This window comes from Euphorbia lathyris, chromosome 2 (genome assembly GCF_963576675.1).
Source record: "Euphorbia lathyris chromosome 2, ddEupLath1.1, whole genome shotgun sequence".
NCBI lineage: Eukaryota > Viridiplantae > Streptophyta > Magnoliopsida > Malpighiales > Euphorbiaceae > Euphorbia > Euphorbia lathyris.
In genome coordinates, this window is record NC_088911.1 from 35,640,017 (window position 1) to 35,661,197 (window position 21,181).

Here is a 21,181-nt window from a genome sequence, read left to right on the forward strand (position 1 = left end):
CAGAATTCCAGGAGCTTTAGAACAAGTTCAGAATCCAAGAAACATGAAACACGATTAAGGTGAAAATTTGGAACCAATAGTACAAGAAACATGAAACAACCATAAAATCTAAAGTTGAAATTGATTCTTTGATAAGCCAAAAACTAAAATCAGCAGCAACAATTATCTTAATCAGGAGGAGTATGCAGAAGCAGAAAGTTAGAGAGAGAGATGAGTGAGAGTGAGAGACTTAGAGAGAGAGAGGAGAGAGACTTAGAGAGAGAAAGAGAAAGATGGAGAAAAATTGAAGGAAGGAAGAAGACAATGACATTTTAATAATTATATAAGGGTAAAGGGTATTTTTATAATTTCATAAGGAGTGTGCCCCACTTTTTATAATGGGTAGGATGAAAATGATGATGTGGCACGTTGACTTTGGGTTGACCAATCATAATTACCGGCTGTACACTTTAGTGGGAGGCCACATGAAGTTTGTACACTTAATGTGCAAAATTAAAGGTTGTACACCAAAGTGTGAAAACAGGTAAATGTTGTACACCACGTATGTAATTTACCCGTTCTTGAATAACAAGGTTAGCTCCTACAACATGGAATTAATTCTGATGCAGCGGAAATAAACAGACTTTCGTTCTAAACACTTGCTCGCGCACGAACAAAGCTTAAAACCGTCAACTAACGTTGAATCGCGCACGACTAACGAAAATTGGAGGAAAGAGAATAAACTCTGAAATTCTTATTAATTAATGATCGTCTTACATAAGGTGGAGGTCGAGCCTTTATATAGGCTGACAAAATAAAAACCTAATCCGAAACCTAAAAGGAAAAGGAAAACAAAATAAGAAAATTACGAAAAAAACACAAAAAGGCCGATTTGAGGCCCAAAACGACCTCGCATGGCTAAAAAACGCGTCCACATAGTTTAAGGCCCGCTCCACTTCGTCAAATTCTCTTGTGATGTTCAGAATGAATCATATGAACATATTATAGCTCAAAATGTATTTCATCCATTCATATGGTGATAGCCTCAGTTTCCTCAGCTAGTTTAGTGTTTAGGAAACGTAGCTGTTGTTCTAGGTTTTTCACGATGGCTTCTCTTCTAGGTGCTCGAGTTCTCTTAGCAATGTTATTTACCATATAAGGGAATGGTTAGGGCAAAAATTGTCTCTGATACGAATGTCAGGTTTGGATCTGACGATAGAATGTTTAGCAAAATAGATTTAGAAAAGACTCAAAAAGAGAATAGAGAAGGAGGAGAGAGAGAAAGTTCTTGATATTTCATAAATCATGTCTTAGATCATATTCTAGTTACCTCATATAAACGCTGTATAATGAGATGATAAAAACAATTGCATAAAATGACAAGACTAAATCTAACGTTGTCCGACAACTTATCAAAATGATGCGAATTATAAAGCTTTAAACTCATGTTAACTAAGAAGTCTCTTGATTGCAAGATGTTTCTTCACAACTTTCCCATATATTCTTCTTGCATATCTTATTACTCTTTTCATCATCTTACCTCCACCATTTTCACTCATCTTCAATCCTTCCATCAGCACTTCCACTACCCTCTCATCACTTCCGATTACCTCTCCGACACTATCCACCACCACAGCCGCCGCCGGAATCTGTCTCCCCCACTCCTTCACTACCTTCTCTGAACCATATACCTTACTATATGTATCCCAAAATGATGCTCTCAAATACCCTTTCTCTATTCCTCTCATCCTTTTCATACCTTTTTCTACACTATTAACTGCACTACCAATGTCTATTAATCCCAGTTCTAGCCATTTCTCTATAACTTCCATCTCTTGCTTCATACTCGTTTCCTCTTCAAATTTGCATCTTTTACAATTGCAATTGAAACCCCATTCTTTCAACATTTCTTTTCTTTTCTCTAATGGTGAAAGAATATCAAAATATGGGAGTGTGATTTCTTCTCCTGATTTTACATCTCTTGAAACATGGACTAATATGTAATCTCCTATGTGTAATCTTCTTGAATTGGGAGTGCAGGAATGGTTTATGAATGAAGCTAGAACCCATAATCCAACCCCATATAAGTGTCTGTTGTTGCCTAAAACTTTGGATGAAACTGAAGCTTCAACTAGAGAATTTACATCTAATATGTTCATTAGTCTAGCCTTATCAAGATCTTCATTTTCTAGATTGTTATCAACATCTCCATCTGGCTTAAACAGACTCATTTCAGGAACTTCAAGCTTGTCTTCATCTTCTCCGGTTGATAATGTGATGATCCAATCTCGGATTCTTCCCCATTTTTGGGTGGTTTTTACAACTTCATCAACGAAATTCTTCCACATTACTAATTTTGCATTCTGGTCTGAATCTTCACCTGAAAGTATGCATCTTTCTGTGGCTATTGCTTTGTTCACAAACAACAAAGTTCCGGCATCCATGTCCTTTATTGCAAATAGGCCTCTCCCACTGAACTCTGATTTCTTGATCTGAATTGGGCCAATAAATTCAGCGAGCGCCAGCGACTTTCCTGGAAAGTGATTTATCACCCAATCAGATATATCGAAAGCTCCAGTTCTTGATAGCAACTGAAGTTTCTTACATTTCTCCACACAGTCATTCAAAGTTTCACGATTCGCATCAGTCTGTGGATCAAGAAGAGCTTTCTTGAAGCAATACAAGGCTAAAGAGTACTTGTTCAAACAGAGCAAGATTTTACCTTTGCAGATAACAGATTCGAAATGGCTACTCTCGGTCATCAGTGCCTCATCACAATCTTCAAGTGCTTGAGTAAATTCTGTAAGCCTAAATAGTGCTTTGGCTCGATTGGAGAGGGCTAAACAGAAGGATTTCTGAATCTTGGGAAGGGAATGAAACTCAATAATCTGTTCTAGGCAGAGATTGATGATTTCAGTATAAACTTCCACCGATTCTTGCCATTCTTTTCGGAGGAAGAGTTCATTCGCCTTCAATTGGAGATTTTCTATTAGCTCCTCCAACGAGGGATTTGCATTATCGTCTTCTGCCATTGTAATTTGGAAGGGATTGTTTTTTACTTGTGTTTGTGAATTTTCTGGTTTCTTGATTTAAATGTGGGATGTTTTAGCGGTAATGTAACAGCAACGGCCATATATGTTTCTGATAACATAAATATGGTAATTCCTTTTAAAAATTAAATGCTAAATAAAATTTTAAATTTTAAGTCTAATTTAAACGACTTGAGATCCTTGACCACTCAAACCGATCTTAATTGGTAAATGATTCTATGTTATTAAGATTAACTTGAATGGTTAAAAGCTTCAAGTTCTTTAAGTCTGATCTCAAGTTCGAGTCCTAAAAAGCTTTAATTCGAGGATCTTTTTAAAACGTGTCCAACGATATTCGAACCGAAAAATCAGATAAATTATAAAAAATCATTTTGAAATCGTAATCAATTTTTATTTTGGTGAATTCAACTTTTGATTTTAATATATTAACTCTTTAATATTTTAATTCTTATCACATCAAACCCCAATCACTATAAAAAGTGAACTTCTAACATAAAACATGGTTAATAATAGGGGTATTAAAAAACCGAATCGAACCAAATTAGTTTGAAAACCGAATTGAACCGATTGAATTATTCAATTCAATTGTTTATTGTTGTTATTCAATTAGGTTTGGTTTTTATTTTTAGGCTTACTTGGTTTTCGGTTATTTCACTTCAGTTCGGTTATCAAACCAAACTGACCGATGAACACCCCTAGTTAAGAGGGGGTTAGTCATTTTGTTTGTGATGAGCATCTCCACTACGAATGCGACGAGCGAAGCTGAAACGATAAATGGAATAGAACTTATATGACACGTCGTGTCACTTTCTACACGCCGTGTCACTTGGCGTGCGGAGCTCGTGTGAAGAAAGGACGAAATACATGCGAAAGACTAGAACTGGACTCACACGCCATGTTGGTTATGTGGCACGACGTGCAGAGTCGATTGAGATGCCTTCTTCTTCAAGCTGGATTAAGGGGGGACACGAGCTGGAACCTCTTTATTTACTGTTTTACCACTGAACTATTACTGTTCTGCCACTAGTCTTATTTTTCTTTCTATCCTTTTATTTACTTATCGCTATTATATCCCTAAGGTCTTTAATTGTTTGTAGCACTAGTGGGGGGGCATTTGAGTATCTTGGTTAACCTAGAAGAGAGTATATAAACTCTTTTATTTGTGAATTTCTAGTATCCATTGTTGAGAGTCGTTCTTAAATACTTAGGATTAATTTATTCAAGCATAGGCTTGAGAAGAAAGTTCTTTGTGGATTTAAGATTAAAATCCCCACTTTGAGACCGATCCGTATCAGTTTGCATTCGAAATTAACAATTTTAATCAATCGAAAATAATTTTATACATGTGTGATGTGGTTATAAAGAAACAGTAAGAATCTTATTTCGAACGGTAAAATATACAATTTCATATACAAATTAAATGAGTAGCAGTATGTTACTTGTTGTATTTTTATTTTCAAACGCAACCTTGTGATTTGTAAAATTTTACATTGGATTTACTTTGTCAGAATTTGGCCGATAACGACCTCGAAATGTAAATTTTCAAGACCCACAAATACATATGCAAATCCGTGTAATCACAGATGATCTACTTGTAATTAACTCTTATTTATATTCACAACTAACTAATTTGACGAAAAAAATATAATAGAAAAAAAAAATCAAATTCAAAATCACCATGCTTTTTACCAAAAAAAAAATACATTCTATAGGACAAATGGAAATGCTAATCATTTTGACTTCCATTTTTGCAAAGATGGTATAGTTAAAAACAAGAAGAATCATATAAAATTTTCAATAGTTCAATTTTTTTTTTGTGTATACATAAAATTTCAATTGAATGAGTATTTACTTAAAGTGTATTTAACGAATCCCAATCGAAAAATAAAATAAATTATTAATTTCTTTTAATACCCGGAAGGTATTAATTTTGATTTTTTTTATTGGAAAGAATAGTAGATTAATCATCAGTAAAGTTTACATCAGAATGAACTACATCGGGGCAGGTACATCCTCAATAAGGAAAATGAATTGGGTTAATGGTGTCGCCTATTCAGCTGTCGCATGTGCTACACGATTACCCTCTCTAGGTACAAAAGAGAATGTCACATCGCGGAAGATCGAGCACCATTCTAGAATCTTAGAGTAAGGAGGTGTTTTGCTAATTTCCATAAAGACTTCAAATTAAAAAATCAAATAAAAGAATCTTCTAATAAATAAATTAAAATATTTAATTTAAAATTATTAAATATTACTAATAATAATACTATTTTTTAGTTTTTGAATAAATATAATTTATATACTTTTTAAATATATTTATATTATTATTTTTGATAAAATGAAAATAAATATATTATTTTTATCATATATAACTAATCGAAAACCTGTACAATATACAAGACATAAAACTTTTGTATAATTAAGATAAATAAATAAGTTGACATAGTTTACTTTTGAATATTTCAAATAAAACTTTCATCATGTCTACCGTGAAAGTAATAAGTGTGCCAACATCCTAGCCACCTTTGTCCAAGAGAAACCTATTGGCGTCCTCTCCTTAATTCAAGAAGATAAACTAGGTCTTCCCCTAGAAGTATTGTAATGTAATCCGGGTTCAGTTGCTTGGCCTGGCTCTTGGCCTTGTTTTTGTTTTTTGTTTTTTTTTTCTTTTCCCTCATCCGTTTTCCTTGCTTGTACTGTTGTCTTTAATTTTCTCTTTGTTTTTGCTGCTGTTGTTTTCTTGTAATTTCCAAATTACTAAAAAAATAAAAATAAAATAAAGGATGTGGTAAGAATATAATAAAAAATGTATTTTGGTGCATTGAGTTTTTGATTTTTTATTTTTAACATAAGTTCTTAATATTTTATTTTTGGTCACATCAAACTAAATAACTATAAAAGTAAACTTTTAACATAGAACTCAAATATTTATAACTAACTTGATAAGTATAATATGAAAAAAACAAAAATAAAAATCATGAACTTAATATGTTAAATTGAAAGATCGAAAGGATTCGATGTACCAAAATCAAAATCACCATTTTTTTTTTTTTTTTGCCAGAAACACATGCTATAGGATTAGAATTATAGGAACATCTATTCACAACATCTCTCTCAAAGAATTTCAATATCAAATATCAAAATGGAAAGTTTGTAGTTAAAAATAAGAATTATCCTATAAGATTTTCAAAAGTTTAAAGTTGGTGTATGCATAAAATTTTAAGGGTTAATTACAAGTAGATATCGTGTGGTTATACGGATTTGTAAATGGATACTTGTGGTATTTTTGTTTACAAACGCAACCTTGTGGTTGCAAAATTTTGCATTTTGTTTTACTTTGTCAAATTTGGTCGATAACGACATCAAAATGAAAATTTTCAAGAATTAAAGTTGTTTAATATCATATTTACTGTGGAACCATGTTTTTAATTTTTCAAAATCATTATTTTTAAGTTTTCTCTACCTAAACATTAACTTTCTCTCTCATAAAAAACAACACCTAAATAACCCCAAACCTAAAAAGTTAAAAAATTAAAGTTGGTTAAAATATCATTTAACTTTTAAAAAGTTTCATTTTGAGATAGTTATTAATCAAATTCTGATAAAGTGAACCAAAATGCAAAATTTTACAAACCATTGAATTGCGTTTGCAAAACTTTACAAACCACAGAATTGAGTTTGTAAAAAAAAATACCACAAGTATCCATATGCAAATTGGTGAAACCATAAAACATCTATATGTAATTAACCCAAATAAAACATCTATATGTAATTGGTGAAACCATAAAACATCTATATGCAATGAGATACGGATTACATAGAAAGATATTTACTATAATGAATGAGTTGGATCGCTGCAGTTGGGCCCATGGCTTCAGTTGGGCCTATATATTTTAGTCTCCATAAGTCCAACAGTATTTATATACAAACCACAATTAAATCCCAACTACTTTTTTAAATGCCAACTATTAACTACATCTAATTAATACTGTAACACTCACCCTCAAGCTAGAGCATATATATTTATCATGCCCAGCTTGTTACAAATGTAATTGACTCGAGTTCCCGGATAAACAGAAGGATAATTCAGAAACCAAAAGTGTTGCAGTTGGGCAAGGTTCTGCTGTCAAAACAGCCGTTAAGAAGAAAATAATTAAAAGGGTTCTTAAAAGAAAGCTGACTGGGGCTGCAACTAGTGAGATTAAGACGGATAATGATATTGAGGAATCAACATTCGAGGTTTTGTTATGTGGAAAAATCAGCATCTGTTGTTTTATCATTTTACCTTGCGTTTTGTATTTACATTTTCCCTAAAGAGTAGTTACAGCTTGTATGACACGTGGTCTGTCATGCTGTCCTCATTTTCTCCTTTTGGTGTAACGGTTATATATTTGTACGTTGTCCTTTGGATGATTATGAATGAAAATACCTAGAATCTTTCTCTTTTAGCCATTCTCTTCTTTCTCTAGAATTTCTCCCATACCATCTGGTATCAGAGCCACCCATCCTTCACCTGTGATTCTTCCCGCCATATCCAAAGCTTACTAATGGCCGAAACCCGCTCGCAGGAACTTAAGAAAATGGAGGAAAACATCAAGATCATGGTTAAAAGAATGTTGGCAGAAAACAACAAATTAATGGCAGAAAACAGTAAGAAGCAAGAGCAAGAGTTTTCTGAACTAATGACGAGGCAGCAGAACATTATGCTCGACGAGATTAAAGGTCTGTTCGTGAAGCTGAACACGTCCGGTCCTCACAATCATCGGCCGGAGATGGTGAATCTGAATGGATCTAACTCAGATAACCCACCATACCAACTGGCAACACGATTCACCAAAGTGGAGTTTCCTAAGTTCGATGGTACTGATTTGGAGGGCTGGTTATTCCGGTGTGACCGATTCTTCCAAATTGATGGAACACCTTCAGATTCTCAAGTGAAGCTGGCTTCCTTACATTTGACTGGGCGTGCGCTGGAGTGGCACCAGTCTTTCCTGAAGAACAGAGGCAAAACGGATGACCCACCATGGACGGAGTACGTGACCGCCGTCAAAGGAAGATTTGGAGAGAGGGTGTACGAAGATCCTATGGCCGATTTGAAGCGATTGACACAGACTGGATCATTGCTGGAATACATTGAGGCATTTGACATATGCTCTCACAAGGTAACAATCTCTGAGGAATACGTTTTAAGCTGTTTCTTGAGTGGGTTGAGGGATGAGATTGCTCTTCCATTGCAAATGTTAGGGCCAAAATCTTTACAACAAGCCTATGCTCTAGCAAGGTTACAAGATGCTTATCACAATGCTACAAAACCCAATCGAACTATCAGTAACCGACCCAGTTCTTCAGGAACTTCAGTAATTCCCTACACCCCAAATAATCACCAGAAATCCTTACCCCCATTACTTCCCACTCCAACTGTCCCTAAACTTCTTACTAATTATGCCCATACCACCAACAAACCCCAACCAACTACACCAAACAACCACCTAAAAACACATCCCCAACCTAAAACCAGGAGACTTACAGAAGCTGAGCTCGCTGATAAGAGGGCTAAGAACCTCTGCTTTTAGTGTGATGAGAAGTTTTCACCAGGCCATCAATGCAAGAAGAAATACATGCATATGATCATGGTGCAAGAATGCCCTGAGATAGAAGAATTGAACAGTGAAGAAGTCATAGAAGAAGCACATGACAATTTTGCAGAAATACCAACCATATCTCTATGTGCTATGGGAGGATTACAGGAAAATTCACCACAAACCATGAGAATCATAGGGAGTTTCAAGAAAAAATCCCTACACATACTCATTGATTCAGGTAGCACTCATAACTTCATTGATATTGATTTGATTAAAGGTTTAGGATATCCTATGGAAGCTATTACTCCAGTAAAAATATTAGTTGCAAATGGGCAAGAAATGGTTTGTTCATATATGTGCAAACAGTTTACATGGATGGCACAGGGTCAATGTTTTACTGCAGATTTCCTGGTGATGGCTTTAGGTGGATGCGAAATGGTCCTTGGGATTGAATGGCTTATTACCTTGGGTGACATCACATGGAACTTTAATTCCCTGAGTATGAGTTTTTAAATTGGAGGAGTGGATCACAAGCTGTTAGGGTTGACTAATGCTTCTGTTAAGGTTATAAGTGAGAGTAACTTGTTAAGGATGCTAGACCATGGCTGTATAGCATTTTCTGCCCATATTCAACAAACTAATTCCACCAACTCAACCCAAAATACCATTCCTCAAGAACTCCAACCACTACTCTCTGAATTTGATTTTCTATTCAACAAAATAACCTCCCTTCCGCCAACCAGAACCCATGACCATAAGATTCTACTGATTGAGGGAACTAGCCCCGTTAATGTGAGACCTTATAAGCATTCTTCCATGCAGAAGGATGTAATTGAGAAGATGGTACAAGAGCTCTTAGACAATGGTACTATCCAACACAGTGTGAGTCCTTATTCTTCTCCTGTAGTGCTGGTCAAAAAGAAGGATAACACATGGAGGATGTGCATTGACTACAGAGAACTTAACAGCAAAACAGTCAAGGACAGATTTCCGATGCCGGTCATCGATGACCTTTTAGATGAATTACATTCAGCTTCAGTATTCACAAAAATAGACTTGACCACGGGATATTATCAAATAAAAATGCACCCAGGAGATGTTCACAAAACGGCTTTCAAGACTCATGAGGGCCACTACGAGTTCATTGTCATGCCCTTTGGGCTTACAAATGCTCCTTCTACCTTCCAGAGCTTGATGAATGATGTGTTCAAGCCTTTCTTGAGAAAATACGTATTAGTATTTTTTGATGATATTCTTGTTTATAGCAGGGACATAGAGACTCATGTGCAACATCTAAGGAATGTGTTCCTTAAACTAGAAGAACATCAGCTGTTGGCAAAGAAAAGCAAATGTGTTTTTGGCACTCCTTCGGTTGAGTACTTGGGCCATATCATCTCTAAGGATGGAGTTTCAACAGATCCTAAAAAGATTGTAGCTGTGTCCAGTTGGCCTGTTCCTGTCAATCTTAAATAGCTTAGGGGTTTCCTGGGATTGGCAGGCTATTATAGGCGGTTTATCAGGCGCTATGGAGTGTTAAGCAAACCTCTCACAGACTTATTGAAGAAGGACAATTTTGTATGGTCTGAGTTGGCTACTGCAACTTTCAATACACTAAAGGAAGCTCTTACTACTGCCCCTGTTTTGGCTCTACCCTCACCAGACAAGTTATTTGTCATAGAAACAGACGCATGTGATGTGGGAATTGGAGCAGTATTAATGCAGGAACAACATCCCATTGCTTATCTTAGCAAAGCTCTGGCTCCTAGGTATCAAGGCTTATCTGTGTATGAGAAGGAACTGCTGGCTGTGGTTTTTGCTGTAAAAAAATGGGATCATTATGTGGGGCACAAGAAATTCCTCATCAAAACTGATCATAGAAGTCTAAAATTCCTTTTGGAGCAAAGGATCACCACCTCACATCAGCAGAAGTACATTGCAAAATTATTTGGGTATGACTTTGAAATATCATACAAACAGGGTAAAGAAAATGTTGCAGCTGATGCACTCTCCAGACTTCCTGCTGCTACCCTTGCTGCCATCACAATTTCCACACCAGTAGGGAGCCTCATGCCAGAGATTGAAAGTAGTTGGGTTGAGGATCCAAGGTTGCAAGAGATTATCAAAGCGTTGGAGGGTAACAAGCTTCTGGACAACCCTTATACATGGAGAGATTCTATATTGAGAAGGAAGGGAAGATTGGCTATTGGAGATAAGTCAGAACTAAAGCTTAAATTAATTCAGTTGATGCATGACACGGCCACAGGAGGGCATTCCGGAGTCCAAGCTACTGTTAAGAGGTTACAACTGCTATTTTACTGGAAGGGGCTTGAGAGAGATGTCAGGAACTATATAAGGAGTTGTGCTATCTGTCAGACTTGTAAGTATGAAACTAGTGGATCCCCTGGGTTATTGCAGCCTCTACCAATTCCTGAGGGAATTTGGTTAGATTTGAGCATGGATTTCATCGAAGGACTTCCGAAAGTTGCAGGCAAAGAAGTTATAATGGTGGTGGTAGACAGACTGAGCAAGTATGCTCATTTCACAAGCTTGGGGCATCCTTACACAGCAGCTTCTGTAGCACAAGCCTTCCTTGACAATGTGGGCAAATTACATGGTATTCCTTCATCAATTGTTAGTGACAGGGACCCTATATTCATCAGTGCATTCTGGACAGAACTTTTCAAATTACAAGGAGTTGCTTTACTCAAATCATCTGCATACCATCCTCAAACAGATGGCCAAACTGAGGTAGTCAACCGATGCTTAGAGACTTATCTCAGGTGTATGACGGGAAATCACCCTAAGCAGTGGTTGAAATGGTTGCCCTTAGCCGAATGGTGGTACAATACAAATTACCACACCTCAACTCACTTGTCTCCTTTTGAAATTGTTTATGGAATGCCTCCTCCTCTTCATATTCCATATGTGCCTGGGGATTCCTTGATTGAGTCAGTGGATCAGTTCTTGCAGGATAGGGAACTAGGCTTGCAGGTCATAAAGTACCAATTGCAGAGAGCACAACACCGAATGAAACAGCAGGCAGATTCCCATCGCACAGACATGGAGTTCCAGATTGGTGAATGGGTTTACGTCAAGTTGCAGCCATATAGGCAGACAAGTGTAGCTCAACGTGCAAATCAGAAGCTATCTCCATTATTCTATGGTCCCTATGCAGTTGAAGATAAGATAGGGCAGGCAGCTTATAGAATCAAATTACCTGTGGGCTCCTCTGTACATCCAGTCTTTCATGTCTCTCAGTTGAAGAAAAAGATTTCAAATCAGGCCTTGGCTTCTACAACCTTGCCAGGAAATGAGATACAAGAGTTAGTCCCCATTGCTGTGCTAGATAGTAAAATGGTTAAGCGGGGTAATCAAGCTGCAACCAAGGTTTTAATCCAATGGTCTGGTCAATCCGCTGAAGATGCCACATGGGAGTTTGCTGACAACATTCGCCAGCGTTTTCCTGAGATAAATTTGGAGCTGCTTCGATCCTAAACCTTGTGGTCAAGGTTTCTAAGGGGAATGACATGTTATGTGGAAAAATCAGCATCTGTCGTTTTATCATTTTACCTTGCGTTTTGTATTTACATTTTCCCTAAAGAGTAGTTACAGCTTGTATGACACGTGGTCTTACCTAGAATCTTTCTCTTTTAGCCCTTCTCTTCTTTCTCTAGAATTTCTCCCGTACCGGTTTGTTTCAGAAATCAGAATATGTTTAATTTATCGGGCCGTGTTTTGTTTAGCTTTTGTTACATTAAGTAAAATTTCCCATACTTATCTATGTCAAATATATTCCTTGCAGCTTTCATTGTTTGCTGAATCTTTCTATGAGATGCTTCAGTATGAGATGGCCTCTCGTATTTTGACATTTCTTCAGGTTGGTTCACAGCATTCATCATCATGCTTATCATGTGAGTCATCATTGATTAAGACACCCTTCTTTTGCATTATTTTTTTTTTTTTGTAGAAACTACGCATAAAATTTGTAACAAAAAGAAATCAAAAGAAGAGACTGCGGGAGGAAATGGAAGAGAAGGATAAGGAGCGAAAACGACCAGCCAAACAGCTCAAGACAAATGAACTACCTGTGAATACCAAAGCTGTTGACCCTGAAAGCACAGATAATCCAGAGGATCAAAACACTAAGAAGAAGGAAGATGTTTCGGTTGATAAGGTTAATGAAGCAAAGTTGGAAGTGGAAGAGGAAACCGACTATGAAGAAGATCCAGAGGAAGATCCTGAAGAAGATGAAGAAATGGATGATCCTGAAGATGATTCATCTGATGAGGTAAGAAATTGTGAAAATGTTTGAGTAGTAAGTGAAGTTTTTTGTCAGTTACCTAGCAATCAGCATAGTTATTTAAGGCGCAGTCGTGCGCTCGAGCGCACTATTAAGACGCACTAATATATAATGACGATAATTAACATTTCTAAAATACAACAAATACTCAAATAACAACCACCTACGGGTTGTAGCTCAGTTGGCAACACAGACTGAGTTTGTGGGAAGAGATCTCATGTTCGATTTCCACTAAATACATCCCCATGGAGGGTGAGTGTAAATGTGGACCTTCACCTGTCAAGAATACACGTGTATAAAAAACTGTTACAGTGATTTTATTTGTTGAAATTTATACAGAAAACTAAAGAAGAGGAAAAGCCGAATCTGGATGCCAAGGATGAAAAATTGGCTGGCAATGGAAAAGAAAAAGCAGAAGAAAATTCAAAAGAGACAAAAATTGAAGAGGCAAAGCCCGTGTCTGATATTGTTTCCTCTGAAAAACAAGATGCAAAGGTGGAGAGTGGGAAGAAAGAGCCACCAACTGTCAAGGAGGTTGTGATCGATAAGGAATTATTGCAGGTCTATTTTCTGGGCTACACTTTTCTTTTTTCCGTTTGAAAATGTAAGAATGTCTCTTATTTCTCATGATATACTCTCTTATGTTATTAAAGATGTATTATCTATGCTGTAGAATTGTATAATTTTTGTGATTATTTGTCGATATACCATACAAAGGTCTTTGTTTTCTACAAGGTAAAAAGCATATTGGGATTCTTTATTTTTCCAATTTTTAGTTTGTTATGCTCTCTATCTTTTATTTGGACATATCAAGGACATATGAAGCCCTGATTCGTTAACTTCTGGATATAAGAGCATTTTTTTTTTATCCAAACATTAAACAAAACATAGCACTACTTAGGAACTAAGTAATAGCCGTCAAATCATCAAAGCAAAAGACATCAGAATCAGGACTTTCCTATAAAAGAAACAAAATGAAAGCATTTTGAAAGAAGCAAGGATATCATCAATAACACCCTAATAGCTGAAGTTTTGTTTTAGCATAATTATTGAGGGCATTAATAACATCCAAGGAACTACCTTCAAAAACAGCAAAATGGATGCCTTTTCAATTAAAAAAAGAACACCCTTTCTCATTGCAAGAGCTTCAAAGCCAAGACTAGAATGAGAGGGAAAGTAGTGTTTACAATGGCAACCAAGAACAGAGCCATTATGACTTCTAGCAATAATTCCACCATTACCAGTAGAAGTGTGAGTAATAAAACTGAGCGGTTTCTCAACACTTTCTGTCCTGCTCCAAAGCTTTCAATTAAAAATCAAGTCATTTCTAGCTTTCCAAATTTCCCATAAAGTAAAATATGCCATGGAAGTAGCATTCACAACAAGAGGAAAAGAGTTCTGACCAAGAAGAAGATTAATCCAAAGCAAATTGCAGGAATTACCAGGAAGAGCATCAGACCTGTGCATTAAGGGAGAGATGAGCCACATTAATTTAGCCATTGGCATTTAAAGAAGAGATGGATTACATCCTCAAACATTTGATATAACAATACCTCTCAAGACAAATTATCCACAGTAGATAATCGATTAGAGATAAGACGCTATAAGAAAATCTTTAATTTATTTGGAACATCAATATTCCAGACTCTTTTCCAATGCGAGTTGGAAAGAGTAGGAGCAGAAAACTCAGAAATGTTGAAGGAGCTTTGAAGGAAACTCTGAGCTCGATAACCTGACTTGACCAAAAGGTAGTCAGCTGCATTAGTGAGGCTTAGTAGGATTCCCAAAACACCATTAACATCATCAGAATGACACCAATTTTGCACAAGGGTCTCATCCCAACAGCCAGATTGAGCATTAATAAGCTCATGAACGCAAAGGAAAGGAGGAGACTCATCGCTTTTGGCTCTCACTTTGAAAGAAGGGATATAAGGTACTTAAGGATCCTGAAAACAATAAATAGAACAGTCATCACCAAGATGTGAGACTTCCAATTAGAAATTGACATGTGGCCAAAAGATAGACAACTTTCATAAGGCGTTTGTTTTCTTCAACTCTTTAATGCAAATTTTCAAAGAAATAGGGATTCTTAATAATAATTTTTGTTATTAAAACCAATACCAAGCACACCACACATATTTTGTACTATATTTTAATTTATTTTACATATGCTATGTAAACTTTTTTGTTTTGTTGCACACAACTACCGATACTCATACTATCTTTATACTAATAAGCTATTAAATCAACACGACACATTTGGTCGGTTAGAAAATATCAATCACAAACCATTTAATGTTTTGTGTTTTCTAGTCTAACTAGAAGACTGCTTCAATCTCTAGAAATAGTATTGACAAAATAAAGTCGGTGATGCTAAATTCACTACTCCCCCTTAGCACAACTTATAATACTTCGTCCAAATTGCTTCTCTAAAATCTTCGAATCTTGTATTCCCTTAGCAAACACGACATGCCCATTATCCCCTTTGTTGCTTATGATGAGAATGAGTTTTCTCACCTTGTTGTGATTGCGATGCTGCTTTTTATTAGTTATATCGTCTTGATGCTTTTTTCCAAGTGGCTCTGATACCTTATCATGAAACTGTTTTAACTAAGAGCTCAAACTTTTAGTTATTATATTAATCTCTAACACATTGATGTTTCTTGAGGTGCTGTGGATGTTTCTTGCATTGTTGCCCTTGATATCTGCCATTTAGTGAACCTGAATATCAATATCAATACTGGTTTTAACTGTGATAATCTCTTCAATAGCACATAATCATCTTATGGATTTCAGATATACACAACCTCAAGTTGAAACAACAATGTGTTTTTTTAGTTTTGTAAGAATGAATACAACTTTTCAAAATGAGAAACTATTCCACATATATGGATGACTAATTGTCAAAAGTTGGCAATTTGTACTGTAATATTTTCATTTAAGAAGTGAGTTAAATGCGAAGTGGTCCTTCACCACTTTCCCATATATTCCTCTTCCATGTCTTGTTACTCTTTCCATCATCTCACTCCCACCATTTTCACTTCTCTTCAATCCTTCCATCAACACTTTCAGTACCCTCTCATCACTTCCGATCACCTCTCTGACACTATCCACCACCACAGCCGTCGCCGGAATCAGTCTCCCCCACTCCTTCAGTACCTTCTCTGAACCATATACCTTACTATATGTATCCCAAAATGATGCTCTCAAATATCCTTTCTCTATTCCTCTCATCCTTTTCATACCTTCTTCTACTCTATTAACTGCTACACCAATGTCTATTAATCTCATGTTTATCCCTATCTCTATCTGTTCCATCTCGTCCTTCATACTCATTTTTAGCCCTATCTCTATCTCTTCCATCTCTTGCTTCATACTCATCTCCTCTTCAAATTTGCATCTTTTACAATTGCAATTGAAACCCCTTTGTTTCAATATTTCTTTTCTGTTCTCTAGTGATGAAAGAATATCAAAATAGGGGAGTGTGATTTCTTCTCCTGATTTTACATCTCTTGAAACATGGACTAATATGTGATCTCCTATGTGTAATCTTCTTGAATTGGGAGTGCAGGAATGGTTGATGAATGAAGCTAGAACCCATAATCCAAATCCATAAAGGTCTTTGTTTTTGCCTAGAACTTTGGATGAAACTGAAGCTTCAACTAGAGAATTTACAATTAATATGTTCATTAGTCTATCCTTATCAAGATCCTGATTTGCTAGATTGATAACAAATTCTCCATCTGGCTTAAAGAGCCTAATTTCAGGAACTTCAAGATTGTCTTCGTCTTCTCCGGTTGATAATGTGCTGATCCAATCTCGGATTCTTCCACATTTTTGGGTGGTTTTTACAACTTCATCAACGAAATTCTTCCACATAAATTTTGCATTCTGGCCTGAATCTTCACCTGAAAGTATGCATCTTTCCGTGGCTATTGCTTTGTTCACAAACAACAAAGTTCCGGCATCGATGTCCTTTATTGCAAATAGGCCTCTCCCACTGAACTCTGACTTCTTGATCTCAATTGGGCCAATAAATTCAGCGAGCTCCGGCGACTTTTCTCTAAACGGATTTAACACCCAATCAGATATATCGAAAGATCCAGTTCTTGATTGAAACTCAAGTTTCTTACATTTCTCCACATACCCAATCAAAGTTTCACAATTCCCATTAGTCTGTGGATCAAAAAGAGCTTTCTTGAAGCAATCCAAGGCTAAAGAGTACTTGTTCAAACAGAGCAAGATGTTACCTTTGCAGATAACAGATTTGAAATGGCTAGGCTCGATTTGCAGCGCCTGATCACAGTCTGCAAGTGCTTTAGTGAATTCTCTAAGCTTAAATAGTGCTTGGGCTCGATTGGAGAGGGCTAAACAGTAGGATTTCTGAATCTTGAGAAGTGGTTCAACACTCTGTTCTAGGAAGAGATTGATGAATTGAGTATAAACTTGCACCGATTCTTCTTGGAGGAGGAGTTCATTCGAATTCAATCGGAGATTTGCATTATCGTCTTCTGCCATTGTAATTTGGAAGGGATTGTTCTTTACTTGTGTTTGTGAATTTTCTGGTTTCTTGATTCAAATGTGGGAGGTTTTAGCGGTACACCGCAACGGCTATATATAGGGTTTCTGATAACGTAAATATTACTAAATAATAAATATATGATAATTCCTTTTAAAAAAATTATAATTATTCAAGATGGTTCGGACACCTAAAGGTGAATCTCTCCCCATTAAATGTAATTAAAAAAAGGTATTTTAGAATTCAAGTTTGAAATCTAACTTAAACGAATTCACCATTCAACCCGAGCTTAATTGGTAAACGATTTTATGTTATTAAAGTTAACTTGAGTGGTTAAGAGTTTCAAGTTCGGATCTTTAAAAGCTTTAATTCGAAGAGGATCTATTTAAAGAGTGTCTACTGACATTCAAACCGAAAAAATCAGATAAACTATAAAAAATCATTTTGAAACCGTGATCATTTTTTATTTTGGTGAATTGAATTTTTGATTTTAATATATTAACTCTTTAATATTTTAATTCTTATCACATCAAACCCAATGACTATAAAAGTGAACTTCTAACATAAAACATAGTTAATAGTAGGGTATTAGAAAACTGAACCAAACCGAATTGGTTTGAAAACCGAATCAAACCGATTGAATTATTCGGTTCAATTGTTTATTGTTATTCGATTAGGTTTGGTTTTTATTTTTAGAATTACTCGGTTTTCGGTTATTTCGGTTTAGTTCGATTATCAAATCAAACCGATCGATGAACACCCCTAGTTAATAGATGATTAGTCATTTTATTTGTGATGAGGACATCTCCACTACGAACGCAACGAGGGGAGCTGAAACGATAAATGAGATAGAACCTGTGTGACACGTCATGTCACTTTCCACAAGCCGTGTCACTCGGTGTGCGGAGCTCATACGAAGAAAGGACGAAATACATGCGAAAGACCAGAACTGGACTCACATGATGTGTAGGTTATGTGGCACGACGTTCGGGGTGCATTTAGATATCTTCTTCTTCAAGCCGGATTAAGGGGACAAGAGCTGAAACCTCTTTATTTACTATTTTACCACTGAATTAATTACTGTTTTGCCTTTATCAAAATTTTTTTTACTGTTTTGCCAATGAACTAATTGCTGTTTTACCACTAGTCTTATTTTCCTTTCTACCATTTTATTTACTTATCGTTATTCTATCCCTAAGAGTCTTTAATTGTTTGTAGCATTAGTGGGGGCGTTTTAGTATCTTGGTTAACCTAGAAGAGAGTATATAAACTCTTTTATTTGAATTTCTAGCATCCATTGTTGAGAGCTATTCTTAAATACTTGGGATTAACTTATTCAAGCATAGGTTTGAGAAGAAAGTTCTTTGTGAATTTAAGATTAAAATACTCACTTCGAGACCGATCCGTATCAGTTTGCATTCGAAATTAACAATTTTAATTGTTCGAAAATAATTTTATACACGTGTGATATGGTTATAAAGAAACAATAAGAATCTTATTTCGAACGGTAAAATATACAATTCCATATACAAACTAAATGAGTAGCATTCAAAATCACCATGCTTTTTACCAAAAAAAAAAAAAAAAACATTCTATAGGACAAATGGAAATGCTAATCATTTTGACTTCCATTTTTGCAAAGATAGTATAGTTAAAAACAAGAAGAATCATATACAATTTTCAATAGTTCAATAACATAAAATTTTAATTGAATGAGTATTTACTTAAATATTTAACGAATTCGAATCGAAAAATAAAATAAATTTATTAATTTCTTTTAATAACATTAATTTTGATGTTAAATCTTAGAATAAAGAGGTGTTTTGATAATTTCCATAAATACTTCAAATTAAAAAGTCAAATAAAAAGAATCTTCTTTTTTTGGTAGGAACATGAAAATAAAAACAAACAAACAAAAATTAATCCAGGATCAGCCTTGGGAAGTTAACCCCCACCACGTCCTCCAGAAGGATCGAGGAAAGAAAGGCCGGAGGAGAAGAATAAGTAGTGATACCCAGACTTCCTTCATGACCAGCAGCCGCCAGCCGATCCGCCACCCTGTTTTGCTCCCTAAAGATATGGCAGAAAGAGATAGAAACAAAGGAATGACAGAGCCTTTTGATCCCTTTAATCAGATTCTTGCTATTCAAACCAATAACTATATTATCTGAGATTAACCTGATAGCGTCCTGATTGTCAGATTCAACAATCAGCTTATCTACTCCCAGACTTTTGGCCAGGGTGAGGCCAAAATAAATACCCCACAACTCAGCCAAAAAGGAAGAACCAATGCCTAGATTGTGCGAGAACCCAGAAATCCAAGCACCCCCCATCATCTCTCAAGACACCACCTGCAGCAATTTTACCATTGGCAAGACAAGAGCCATCAGTATTAAGCTTCAACATACCTTCTCTAGGTCTTCTCCAGCAAAGAAGGTGGATAGCCTTTCTTTGAATATAATTATCAAGGGATTCTTCCTTGAAACTATCAGTAATATGATAAATCTTTTTAGCAAAAAAATCAATCAAGTTAGGAATATTAATAGTCTCAGCCCCAAAAATCTCCTTATTTCTCCAATCCCAGATTTGATGACAGACAACAGAAAAGAAGATTCCACCATTCTCTAGATAATTTAGCAACTTCCCCTTCACCCCATCAACAAACCACTCAAGATTGGAATGAGATAAGAACCTATCAATCATATGACTAGGAAGAATTTTCCTCCAAACCGCTTTACTTCTCTCACAATCCCTAAGAGCATGACAAATGGTTTCTTCATACCCTCTACATCTGCTACAGTCTCCAGATTCCACCAAATGGCGCCTTTTTCTATCTGAATTAGTAAGCAACCTGTTTTTGACCCCAAGCCACAAGAAACTTCTAATTCTGTAGGGCACTTTCATTGACCATAACAGCTTCCGAATATCTGAATGAGGCTCTTCATTACTGTTGCTGAAAGCCTCAAAGGCAGACTTACAAGTATAAGCACCATTATTGGTAGAAGCCTAGCAATAATTATCCTTATCCTCTTCCATGATACTAATCTTCACTCCTCTAATTCTAAGGAGAGTATCCAAGCTAAAGAAAGCCTCAAATTTAGACCAAATCCAATTACCTTCAGAATCCACCACATCAGCAATCTTCCAGTTTTGAACATTATCCGGAGGCAGGGAACTACAAACCTCTAACAGAGATTTGTCACCAATCCACTTATCATACCAGAAACTGATAGTTTTACCATTACCCACATCCCAACCAATCCCAGAACAAAACTCTGAAAAAATGGAACCAAGGCCTTTCCAAAGAAAGGAACAATTAATAACTCTTTCTTTAGGTCATCCAAAAATCTTATCTTTTCTATACTTTCCACAAAGTAAGCGAACCCAAAGCGCCGAAGGATTTTGTCACATTCTCCAAAGAAGCTTCATCAGTAAAACTTTATTATTATCTTTAGCTTGTCTAATTCCTAGACCCCCACACTAGGCTTACAAACCTCCTTCCAAGGAACAAGATGAATCTTCTTGCTTTCTTCTGAATTCCCCCACAGAAAACGGCGATTGATTTTATCCAGATCATTGAGGACCGGCTCTGGCAATCTATAGGCTTGCATAATATGGTTAGGAACCGCACAATTGACTGACTTAATAAGAGTAAGACGACCCACAAGAGATAAAGTCTTAGCTTTCCAATTAGCACATTTGCTAGAAGTTTTATCCAGAATCTCTTTAAACGAAACTTTAGAGACCCTAT

At 36.0% G+C, this 21,181-nt stretch overlaps 3 protein-coding genes across 3 annotated transcripts; 1 reads left to right on the forward strand and 2 right to left on the reverse strand.

Moving 5' to 3' along the window:
* Nucleotides 1-1,427: 1,427 nt before the first annotated feature.
* Nucleotides 1,428-3,011, reverse strand: LOC136216843 (methyltransferase FGSG_00040-like). Its single transcript, XM_066003392.1, has one exon. The coding sequence runs from the start codon at nt 3,009-3,011 to the stop codon at nt 1,428-1,430; it is 1,584 nt and encodes a 527-aa protein (XP_065859464.1).
* A 61-nt stretch (nt 3,012-3,072) lies between these two features.
* On the forward strand, nt 3,073-13,650 carry LOC136216844 (protein SHORT ROOT IN SALT MEDIUM 1-like). Its single transcript, XM_066003393.1, has 6 exons — nt 3,073-3,090; nt 7,107-7,268; nt 12,414-12,488; nt 12,579-12,899; nt 13,251-13,472; nt 13,585-13,650. Exons 1-6 carry the CDS (start codon nt 3,073-3,075, stop codon nt 13,648-13,650), a joined length of 864 nt encoding a protein of 287 aa, XP_065859465.1.
* A 2,163-nt stretch (nt 13,651-15,813) lies between these two features.
* On the reverse strand, nt 15,814-17,429 carry LOC136216845 (methyltransferase FGSG_00040-like). Its single transcript, XM_066003394.1, has one exon. The coding sequence runs from the start codon at nt 17,427-17,429 to the stop codon at nt 15,846-15,848; it is 1,584 nt and encodes a 527-aa protein (XP_065859466.1). The 3' UTR covers nt 15,814-15,845.
* Between the last annotated feature and the right edge of the window lie 3,752 nt (nt 17,430-21,181).

Coding starts and splice junctions, on each gene's coding strand:
- LOC136216845 (XM_066003394.1), bottom strand. CDS start 17,429: ATGGCAGAAGACGATAATGCAAATCTCCGATTGAATTCGAATGAACTC.
- LOC136216843 (XM_066003392.1), bottom strand. CDS start 3,011: ATGGCAGAAGACGATAATGCAAATCCCTCGTTGGAGGAGCTAATAGAA.
- LOC136216844 (XM_066003393.1), top strand. Junction 7,269..12,413: donor TTGAGGAATCAACATTCGAG/GTTTTGTTATGT, acceptor TATTCCTTGCAG/CTTTCATTGTTTGCTGAATC. Junction 13,473..13,584: donor TCGATAAGGAATTATTGCAG/GTCTATTTTCTG, acceptor TCTATGCTGTAG/AATTGTATAATTTTTGTGAT.